This window comes from Cryptotermes secundus, unplaced genomic scaffold (genome assembly GCF_002891405.2).
Source record: "Cryptotermes secundus unplaced genomic scaffold, Csec_1.0 scaffold66, whole genome shotgun sequence".
Taxonomy (NCBI): domain Eukaryota; kingdom Metazoa; phylum Arthropoda; class Insecta; order Blattodea; family Kalotermitidae; genus Cryptotermes; species Cryptotermes secundus.
This window is the reverse complement of record NW_019731262.1, coordinates 3,372,624-3,384,369: the sequence shown is the minus strand read 5'-3', so window position 1 is coordinate 3,384,369 and position 11,746 is coordinate 3,372,624. Positions and strand designations below refer to the sequence as shown.

General features: G+C 35.1%; 2 protein-coding genes across 2 annotated transcripts in view; one reads left to right on the top strand and one right to left on the bottom strand.

Annotated features, from left to right (window-relative positions):
* The window catches only part of LOC111866698, a 366,904-nt gene extending 359,370 nt beyond the window's left edge, over window positions 1–7,534 (bottom strand). The window contains exons 1-2 of the mRNA XM_023855884.2: window positions 7,321–7,534; window positions 4,844–5,169 (exon numbers count right to left, since the gene is read on the bottom strand). Of these exons, the coding sequence (XP_023711652.1) occupies window positions 4,844–5,106 (263 nt within the window). The 5' untranslated portion in view covers window positions 5,107–5,169; window positions 7,321–7,534. The remainder of the gene's footprint in view (window positions 1–4,843; window positions 5,170–7,320) is intronic.
* An 87-nt stretch (window positions 7,535–7,621) lies between these two features.
* LOC111866694 (mitochondrial import inner membrane translocase subunit Tim9) lies at window positions 7,622–11,654 on the top strand. The gene is made up of 3 exons (XM_023855881.2): window positions 7,622–8,187; window positions 9,413–9,508; window positions 9,601–11,654. Exons 1-3 carry the CDS (start codon window positions 8,125–8,127, stop codon window positions 9,736–9,738), a joined length of 297 nt encoding a protein of 98 aa, XP_023711649.1. The 5' UTR covers window positions 7,622–8,124; the 3' UTR covers window positions 9,739–11,654.
* The last annotated feature ends 92 nt before the right edge of the window (window positions 11,655–11,746 follow it).

The following is an 11,746-nucleotide window of genomic DNA, read 5'->3' as shown; positions in this document are numbered from 1 at the left end:
ACAGTCAAATAGACCATATCTTGATAGATAGGAGATGACACTCAGGTATACCTGATGTCCAATCATTCAAGGCAGTAGATTGAGATACTGACCACTATCTGGTGGTGGCAAAGGTTAGGGAAAGACTGGCAGTGAGCAAACACACAACACATAGAGTTCATATTGAGAGATTCAATCTCAAGAAATTAAATGAGGTAGAGAGTAAAGAGCAGTATCATGATGAAATCTCAAATAGGTTCATGGCTTTGGAAAACTTGGAAACTGAGGTGGATGTTAATAAAGCTTGGGAAACTATTAGAGAGAATATAAAAATGTCTGCCAAAGAGAGTGTAGGTTATTATGAACCGAAGAAGCATAAGCCATGGTTCAATGAAGGATGCTCAAAATTATTAGATCAAAGAAAGCAGGCCAAATTGCAACAGTTACAAGATCCAAGCGAGTTAAATGGGGATAATCTGAACAACATAACACATGAAACCAGCAGGCATTTCCGGAACAAAAAGAGAGAATATCTGAAAGACAACATTGATGAGCTTGCAATGAACAGTAAGAACAAGAACATTAGAGACCTGTATAGAGGAATAAATGACTTTAAGAGGGGTTACCAGCCTAACAATAACTTAGTGAAGGATGAGAATGGTGATCTGCTTGCAGATTCCCACAACATTTTGAATAGGTGGAGGAACTACTTCTCTCAGTTATTGAATGTACATAGGGCCAGTGCTGTTAGGCAGACAGAAATCCAGACAACTGAGCCGTTAATACTTGATCCTAGCCCTTTTGAGGTTGAAAGTGCTATTGCAAAACTGGAAAACGGTATAAAAAGCCAGGTAGTGATCAAATTCTGGCAGAACTTATTCAAGCAGGAGGCGAAATATTACGTTCTAAGATCCACAATCTAATTACTTCTATTTGGCATAAGGAAAAATTGCCTGATCAGTGGAAGGAGTCTATTATTGTACCAGTGCACAAGAAGGGTGATAAAACTGACTGTAGTAATTATCGGGGAATATCACTGCTATCAACTTCATATAAAATTTTGTCCAATATTCTTCTTTCAAGGTTAAGTCCATATATAGATGAAATTATTGGGGATCATCAGTGTGGGTTTCGATGTAACAGATCAACTACAGATCAGATCTTTTGCATTCGTCAGATATTGGAGAAAAAATGGGAGTACGATGAGACAGTACATCAGCTATTCATAGACTTCAAGAAAGCCTATGATTCAGTTAGGAGGGAAGTATTGTACAATATTCTAATAGAGTTTGGGATACCCATGAAAGTAGTTAGGTTGATTAAAATGTGTTCAAACGAAACATATAGTAAAGTCCGTGTAGGTAAACATTTGTCTGATAAATTTCTTATCCAGAATGGTCTAAAACAAGGAGATGCTTTATCGCCACTCCTTTTCAACTTTGCCTTAAAATTTGCGATTAGGAAGGTCCTGGGAAACCAGATGGGACTGAAATTAAATGGGACGCATGAGCTGTTGGTCTACGCCGATGATGTGAATCTACTGGGTGATAATGTAGATACCATAAAGAAAAACACACAAACTTTAACTGATGCAAGTAAAGAGGTTGGTCTAGAAGGAAACACAGAGAAAACTAAGTATATGTTACTGTCTTGTCACCAAAATGCAGGGCAAAATTATGACATAAAGAAAGGAAACATATGTTTTGAAAATGTGGCACAGTTCAGATACTTGGGATGACGATAACAGATCAAAACCTGATTCAGGAGGAAATTAAGAGGCAACTGAACTCGGAAAATGCTTGCTATCATTCAGTCCAGAACCTTTTGTCTTCCGTCTGTTGTCCAAAAACATAAAAATTAGAATATACAAAACTATAATTTTGCCTGTGATTCTGTATGTGTGTGAAACTTGTTCTCTGATATTAAGGGAGGAACATAGACTGAGGGTGTTTGAGAACAGGGTGTTCAGTAGAATATTTGGACTGAAGAGAGATGAAGTGACAGGAGGTTGGAGAAAACTGCATAATGAGGAGCTTCATAACTTGTACTCTTCTCCAAGTATAATTAGAATGATCAGGCCAAGGAGGATGAGGTGGTCAGCTCATGTAGCACGAATGGGGGAGATGAGGAATGCGTACAGGATATTGGTGGGAAAGCCAGAAGGAAAGAGACCACAGGGAAGACCAAGGCGTAGGTGGGTGGACAATATTAGAATGGATCTTAGAGAGATAGGATGTGATGGTATGGATTGGATAGATCTGGCTCAAGATAGGAAAGAGTGGGGGGCTCTTGTGAACATGGTAATGAACTTTTGGGTTTCATAAAATGCTGGGAAATTCTTGAGTAGCTGCAGAATTGGCAGCTCCTCTAGAAGGGCTCAGCTCCATGTGTAAGTAAGTAAGATTGAATCGATGTTTTTTCCAAGAATTTAAGTTATCCAGTGTTATACCAAAGAATTTTACCTCATTTAACTATAATAAAAATTTATTTTCATATTCAATATTAAATTGGTTAGTAAAATTTTGTTTAGCTAAGAAATGCACACAGCAAGTCTAAGCTATAAGTAACCACCCTCAAGACCACATGGCAACACAACTCAGCATAATGAAGTATATTCCTCGCAGAGATATTAGGTTTTCGGACTTTATCCATTGTCCTGGTTTTAAGATAACTAAGAAAACATGACGTTTCGGAAACTGGATCTGTTTCCGTCCTCAGGTGAGGGAAAACACCTATTCTGTTGGGTCCCTTAGAAAGAGCTAGCCTCAATCACTGGTCTTAGTTATCTTAAAACCAGGGCGATGGATAAAGCCCAAAAACCCAACATCTCTGTGTGTTACACACCATCATCAGAATTCTATAGTAAGTATATTCCTTTTGCATATGAATATAATCAGAATCATGGCCAGTGCTCTGATAATTGAGCTGTGAAAATGTTGTTTTAGGAGATTTACTCCAATCAACACCAATACTTGCCCTTAAGCATATGTTTGTTTTAATGATATTTAAAGTCAATAACTATGAAAAATTTCAATCACAAAATCAACAGTATGCACAGACATGATATCCACATACCAATTGCTAATCTGATCATGTACCAAAACGGTGTATATTTTGCAGGAATTAAATTGTATAATAAACTATCTGTAAGAATTAAAAGTCTATCCACTAATAGAAACCAATTTAAACTGGCATTAAAATAATTCTCTTCACCAGTCGCCTCCCACTATGTTGATGAAGTTCTAAACCTAGCTTAATTAAAAGCAGTTTGTTAATTATATACAAAATTGTAAAAATTAATGTGGAATAATTACAAGGAGTTTCCCAGTTACATAAAAATTAAGTGTATTATGTGTCTGATGCTTATCCTAGTGTAACTGGCTCACTGTCTTTACCTTTCATGGGTTTGTTCCATATCCTGATGAACCAAATTCGAAGGGACTCACATAATCAGTCCACTTGTGTACCCATCAATTTAAAGAAAAGGTCAGTGTGTAAACATGCAGAGAAACGTTGTAAATAATGAACAGATAACAATATAATTTATGAAAAAGGGGAAGACAGTCAGGCTAGATACTAAAGTGATTTGTTTTCCAAATACGTAACTATCTGGGACCTCTACTCTTTCTTACTTATACGAACAACTTACCTTAAATAATAAACAAAACTTCTGTACCTGTACTTTTTGCGGATAATATTAGTATTTTATTTGCTCAGCCTAATCTAACAGATTTAAATAACAACATTCAAAGCATTTTTTAAATTTCAAATAAATGGTTCAAAGCCAATTTATTAGCTTCAAATTTTAACAAGACACATCATATTCACTTTGTAACTAAGAAAAATATATCTGCCAATTTAAAGATATGTTATAACAATAATTTTGTAACCAGTACTTCCTGTACAAAATTCCTAAGGATGATAATGAATGAAACTTTGTCTTGGGATAATCATATTGAAGCACTTGCAAAAAATCGAGCAAGGCTTGTTATATAATTAGAAGCACCAAAACATACATGACTACCTCATCATTAAAAATAATTTATTATGCTTTCGTTCACTCAGTGATGAGCTACGGAATCATATTTTGGGGTAATTCTCCACATAGCACCACAATTCTTCATTTACAGAAAAAAGCAATTAGAATTATGGAAGGATGTGGGAATAGGGTTTCATGTAGAGACTTATTTAATAAATTACATATTTTTCCTCTGACATCTCAATATTCATTGTCCTTATTGATGTTTGTAGTTCAGCATGAAGATCTTTTTATAACAAGCATTAAAAGTTACAACCTAGAAACTAGGCAAAGTAATAATTTATATACTCCACAGGCAAACTTATCCATTCATCAAAAAGGAGCCTATTATTCGGGGATACAAATCTTTAACCAATTACCCTCTCATATTAAGAATGTTAATGGTAACATAGCTAAATTCAAAACCACTTTTCTTGTGTACTATATTTGTAATTTATGATTATTTGTTCATTGCAAACTCATTTTATAGTGCCTGTTTTGTTATAATTATGATTTCTACCTGTGCATTTCCAATTAATCTTATTTTCAGTAATCTGAAGGATTTATTTACTATTTGTAACTCATAATTATTTGTTTAGTTTGGATTCTCATTTAATATGACTGTTCTCAAATGACATGTCTCTGACATTTTATTTATGTAATCTAAGGTCTTAACTATTTATATTTTTATACTGTTGTAATGTTCCATGTAAACAACTTTTGTAATCGGTCTGTGTACTGAGTGAGGACAACTTCTGTATCCATCTTGTGGATGTCTGGAATACTGAATAAATACTATACTATACTAATACTATCTCACCAACATGAATAAATTATATCATTTACCATTTCCTTTTGGTGTCCTGTGGTCTATAACTTGGAAGCTGCTGCTGATATTCTTCTTGCACTTCTAAATCATTTGCAACGAAGCTTGGTAGCTTATTAACAAGAACTGGTTGTTTGAATGCATCATTCTGAGACCTCTTACAGTTGCCTCCCAGCACAGCTTCAAAATGTTTTTTAACTTTGACAACTGGGCGAGGCCCACTATCTGATGCCAATGAACTGTGCATGAACACTTTTCTGCCTTTCTCTTTATTTTGCTTCATTGAAAACTACAAATTTATATTTAATCTTGAAGGAGATATATGATGGAAGTAAAAACTGGAGAGCTGAAAACATGCACCAATCAGAATAATTATGTTAATCAAAATATCTCAGACAATATAAATGTACATAAACACAACCTTCAGCGTAGCTTTCTGTGCAGTTCCTGGTTTAACCAGGATGTTAAAATACAACATTATATCTCAGGTTTCACATTTGAAAACATTTCTACTTGAACATTGTTTTTATAGTATAGATGAGTTTTTCTTGTTTGGGGATAAACCCTAGTTAACATCAATATGACCAGATAATTCAAGAATAAGTGACTTGTTGAGCTTATACCAGCATGCTATGAATGTATACTGCGCAGTTCTCTTCTGCTTAAAGGAATCAAGACACCATGTTGGATATGTGATAGAAAGGACATCATGTGATGGAGGGACGTCTACGTAGGCCGCTTAGAGAGAGATCGAGAATACCAGGCCATCAAGAAGAGCACCAATCTGCAGTGAACATTACACTAGCTATCCATATCATTATTCTAAGGCCATGCCATAGCTTAAGCGATTAGTCGCTGGCTTCCCACCACTGCGATCTGGGCAAGTGGGATTTGTGATGGACAAAGTGGCGCTGGGGCAGGTTTCCTCCGAGTACTTCGGTTTCCCCTGCAAATCTTCATTCCATCAAATTCTCCACAAATAAGAATATCTAACTAATTCTAAATTGTAATCAACTGTAAACAATTGTAACTATTGTAATTTTAATCTTACTCATATATTAAATTCTTAATATTCAGAATTAACTTGACTTGTCCTATATCATGTACAATGATCTACAGTGACGAAATAAATCAATCAATCAATAATTTCTTTCAGGTTAGAATTAAATAAAAAGCAAGCAGGTAATTACATTACCGCATCACTGGAAAAAGTTGTATGATTAAGCATCACACAAATGTATGTTAAAGAACCTTCATGATTTTCTGTTTCTAACTATACACTACACGTTTTGACTGTAGATGGTCATTATTGAGGGACATACATAAATCAGATAAAATAAAACTGCAAGCATAATTTTTTCAAAAATAGAAGTGCGAAGAAAATAATGAATTAGGTTGTATCTAACTTAATTTTATATACTCGTAGACATATGCATAAAACTGATACATTTTTGAAGAAAGCAGTCTTCTGGGATTTGGCACCGTGTATATGTGGTGTTAACCGACGTTTCGGAGGAACGTATCGCCTCCATCTTCAGGGTAGAAGAAAAAGTATAAGAAATCTGCAAGCGACAAGACCGTGAGAACGGTAAAAGCAGACTGCTTCTACCCTGAAGATGGAGGCGATACCTTCCTCCGAAACGTCGGTTAACACCACTTATACACAGTGCCAAATCCCAGAAGACTGCTTTCTTCATAGTCACCGCCGTGAAAGCCTCAAATGATACATTTTTGTTTCAACAAAATTTATACTTACAGGTCATACTTTTTAGCTGATTTCTGTATGTCACCTGGCGATGACCATTTAGAGTCAAAACATATAGCATACAAAGAATTCTGTCTTTTGGGATATGTTACCATGTAGTCCACTGAAAGTCAACCCCGAAGGTGGAAGCGATATATTCCTCCAAGATGTCAGTTGGATTTCAATGGACTACATGTCGTTATATCCCACAGGATAGAACTCTTCATAACCACCACTGTGAGAGCCTCAAATCCTATATGTAGTGTATGGTCAGAAATAAAAAAACAAGAAGGATTTTTTTTATCAGAAGTTTGTGTGTCAGTTAATCTTATAACTTAAAAATAAACAAAGCAGGATGCAATCTTATAAAATGAGAGAAGATTCGCTGGTGATTCCAAAACCAGTCAATTTCTCATACTAACAGCAAACATACATACATAGCTTTCTTAAGTTGGTTACTTAACAATGCTCTGTATTCAGACTATATAGCATCAATAATGGGATGCAGAACAGTTGGTGGAATGAGAACTGGTAAGGTAAACCTAAGTATTAGGAGAAGGCCTGAGCTTGCGCCACTTTGTTCATTACATGCATAGTACCTTCAATGAGGTTAATTAATCAATGCTTTACTGGCTCTGCATATGCCCAGGATAACTACACTAAGCGATATCAACTGTCACTGCGGTAGGCAAATATAACACGAAAAGTACTTAAGGCATATTCGCATCCTGTAATCTGAATCATTATGCTTACCTTGATGAGAGCATGACAGTGAACACAACATAATAATGTGTAATTGTCACATCTTACACACAAAATTATCGACATCAAGAAAAGGGGCGTATGACTAACGTTTGCCATGCATTACTGGCGGCAAATGTACATAGCGTACTACGCTTGTTATAGAATACATCAAAAATCTTGAGGGTACTCCTGAAGAACTTCTAAAAAACTTATATTTCCAAACCAGCCGCAGTAAAATATCGACTATAATCGACGCAATATCAACGGCATCGATAAATTACGTTTCCAATTTCGATTTCGTGTACCAACGTTGAAGAAACAATATATATCATACGGAGTCAAATACCAAATACTCTGCTATAGGTCCAAAAAATTACAGTAGTTCACAATACGAAACGTGTTAAGTATTCGTAAACATTTAAATAGTCAAATTTAGAACGTATTTGAAAGTGTGATATTAATACGTTCAATTCTTACAAATAGCGTATATTTTTCGTTTCTATAACCTCAATTTATGGCAAAGCATTTGCTTGCTTGGGCAGGTTTATGAAGAAATTTTCACATTATCTTTTGGATAGCCCAAATAATACATATTATAACTGTTTTCCGATGAATCATTTGGTAAACTGTTGTAGTTCATTCCAGACTTTATTTCGTCAGCCATATCGAGCGTATCCAAACACGTGGTGGTTATGTTCCAGGTCATGCACATAAATAATTTGCCTGGCAGTAGGAAGTTTTACATTTGAAAATTGTGCAACATAATATTTTGTAACACATTTCATTAATAGTTTATTCGACATTTCAGAGGATATGTCTGGAAATGTGGTTCCAGGAGCAGACGCTATAAATGCTGATGCTGAACAAGTTAAATCCGTGAGTATTTAGCAGTGGCATTGCACCTCAACAAACCACATGGTATGATTTCCCACCTACTCATATACTTTAGTTGCATGTTGCAGTTTGCCCATATATTTTTATTTTTAAACAGTCTACCAAAGTTTGGCTTTTGGCACATTTAACACTCTGTATGAGTATATCCCTGAATTGTTTCAGTACATCATAGAATTTAGCCTTTAAACTATGAAAATTCCATTGACATTTTAATTATTAATGTGTAACATATTAAGATAAAGACACTTCAAACTGGGTGTCAAAAAGAAACCAATAAACAGGTTTGAGTGATGTTAGATGCATTAATGTATGAGGGAAATAAAAAAAAGCCACATCTCTTTTGTTGTGGTTCTTGATGTTTTCTGAGAAGAATATTTCCAGTTGCTTCCAAGGCTAAATAAACACCTCTTGTACTTCTTGATAATCAGCATACATGTAATCCTTTCAAGTAGTCCAAGATAGGTGATAGTCAAATGAGAGGTTAAGACTATGTAATGGATGAGGAAGAACCATTTGAACCATTTCAATCAAAAATTGATGTTTGTGGATGATGTAAATCAGAAGCAGAATCCATGTGTTTACAATGTTGTAGGAAACACTGACAACCAAGGTTGTGTTTAAACTTGTCTTAATGTAGTGTATGTTTCATTATGTTGGGTGCATGTTGAGGTGTACATGCAGTTTTGTGAGTTAATTGCCTTTACTTTTCATATCACCACAAAATATATGGGTACATATAGGTCTTTCTTGTAATTCAGTTATTTAATAAAAATCACTATTTGTTAATAGTAGGTAGAGTTTTTTTTCCATGCTTAATAAGCACCATGCCATGAATCTGTGAATACATATGGAAGAATGGAAATACAGTTCTGTGCATTCTTAACTTCAACACTACATGGCAGCAAGCAGTGAGCTATTTTAACCCCCCCCCCACACACACACACACAAAGGAAAGAGTGCCATGTACCCATTGGGTGGACTCAAGAGCCTGTCTAGATGTTGCGGAGAGAAAAATTTCTGCCCGTACCAGGAATTAAATAACACTTCCCTGGGGATTCCCTCCTTGTGCAATCGCTATACTGACTGAGCTGTCACAACTCAAGTCCCTCTACATATGAAATTTGTGTTATAAAGATGCAGCATATTGCAGTGTCATGACTATGTTGTGTATATTAGTGACCTTATAAAAACATGTATTATTTTCTAGTTTCGGGATTTCTTAATGTCATACAACAAATTGTCGGAGTTGTGTTTCAAGGACTGTATATGGGATTTCACATCAAGAACAGTTAAAGCACAAGAGGTATATAGCAAAACATTTTACTGTTTATTTTGAGTAATACAAATTTCTGCATTGTTAATGTGATTTGAGGAATATGTCTTCATTTTCTCTAGGACAGGTGTGCTTTGAACTGCATGGAGAAATACCTGAAGATGAATCAGCGTATTTCACAGAGGTTCCAAGAATTTCAAATTATAGCAAATGAAAATGCAATGGCAGCAGCCCAGAAATCAGGTGCCATTCCTCGATGATAAAGCCTGCTGTTAGTTTCACATACTGTCATACACCTACTGCCAGAAACTGCTTAATATTAGCAAGTTATTTATGTATGTGTACTGGGCTGAAGAACTGTTCCACAACATTAGGCTTGAAGCAAATTTAATATTATTCCCAGGATAAGCTATTTATCAGTAGTTCACTTTTTCTGTTTTATGTACTATATAGATAAATAAAAAACATGTTTATATGAATAAAAAAATATATCTTCACCAGAATGCTGCGATGTGAGACCATGTATTTCAGTAGAAAGTTGCTGACCTTTTGAAGGAACCTGCTGTCTGTGACTTCTGCACTGAAGATAAAATGCTGGGAATTTCTTGACTACTTGAGCAACTATCAGCTTCTAAAGATGGACTCTGATACAGATAATTTGTTAGTGTTTCTTTAAACCAGGTTTGTGCAGGTTACATGCAGGGGGAAACAGCAGCACACAACATTTAGGGAAGTGAGTAAGAATAACAAATTGTTTTAGTGGAATGGATGACTGTAAAATGCATTCTAAAGGAACTGGTTGTGATCTGAACCATACTTTGTGGAATGCACAAAACAAAACAAGGGAAGTAATTTTTTTCACATGGATGAGTACTAAATGCATGGAGAACCAATTTATTCTTTATTTATTCCTAGGAGTCTTTTGTACTACATAACTTCTGCATTGATTCATATAAAAATAAATTAAAAGCATAAGTTAAAAAAATGATGTTCCCCAGCCTTGAACCATATCTTGGAGATAATTTTACTATACCTGGGCAAGGCACTATTACAGATAAATGATATCCAGATTTTTAGTATAAGTAATTTAGGCCATAGTTCTATTTTTACATGGATATATTTTTGTTTCTGTTCCCCTTGCTACAGATATTGGCCAAAGAAAAAACCTATAGTCTCCAGGATCTGGTTTGACCTTCTAGAGCATGAAGCAAACAAATATTCTACTCGTATATATATTATATAAATAAATAAATAAGAATAAGTACTTATACAGGGAACTACGGTTATACTATATAAAACAACTACAGGATTATATATGTTCAAGTGGTAGCTTATTATTGCCCTTATTAGGTTCTTATAATTTATCTTTGAAGAGCTACACAGTTGTTTTAGAGCCTGCTGCCTTTCAAAATGCTAGAACTAGAATTAATTTAGGAGATACAAGCTAGAGATGACATACTTCACAGTAAACTAACAACCATAAGAGTAATATTTCAGTGTATCAGATGAACTGAGAGTAAATTATTTAACATGGAACTTTTATCTATTATAATTATTTTAGTTCATTGGTCAGATACTTACAGGAGTAATCTTTTCATTTAATTTCTTATTAATGACTGGATGGAAAGACAGACTTGATTTCCTTTCAGTTTGTGTCACTTAGAGTAAACCTTATGGGTTTTGAGAAACACTGTGATGTTGGAGAACCTATCGTTTCCAAATCCTTTGGATATTAAGTTCAAAATTCTTTCTCCCTTCATCTGAATTGGTTTTATCATATAACATGGAACTGTCAAAGACTTTTAAAACTGGTGGAAGTATGTAGATATTTTAGCTTGCATTTTATTATAGATATACGAATTATTTTAGGCAAGATTTTATTAGCATTTATTGATTATGCAGGAAGTTAGATCATACTTCCATCTAGTTGAGGGAAAAGACAGTATTTTATCATCATGCATCATTTAGCTTGTATATTGTGACAATTTTTGTATTCCCTGTTGTAATTAGACACGATGTCTTAGTGTGGGCATGTGGACATATAGACCTACACATTCTTAACCGTGGCAGTAAAGGTAAGTTGTCGGCTTCACAGCTTGGCCAGTATAGCCATGGAGAAAGCCCCTGGGACCCATTGGACAGGAGGCAGGGTGGGCTCCAAAGCTGGTATGGATGCTGTGTGGAAAGTTAATGATAAAACTGTTGAATTTCTGGTTTATATAAACCCCAAGAACTGAGTCACTATGCCTATTTCCTTGTCTTGGTGCT

What these genes read in the sequence shown, in the direction of transcription:
- LOC111866694 (XM_023855881.2), top strand. Translation starts at nt 8,125, where the DNA reads ATGTCTGGAAATGTGGTTCCAGGAGCAGACGCTATAAATGCTGATGCT. An exon ending in ATGCTGAACAAGTTAAATCC is followed by an intron (nt 8,188 to 9,412) that starts GTGAGTATTTAG and finishes ATTATTTTCTAG; the next exon opens with TTTCGGGATTTCTTAATGTC. An exon ending in GAACAGTTAAAGCACAAGAG is followed by an intron (nt 9,509 to 9,600) that starts GTATATAGCAAA and finishes CATTTTCTCTAG; the next exon opens with GACAGGTGTGCTTTGAACTG.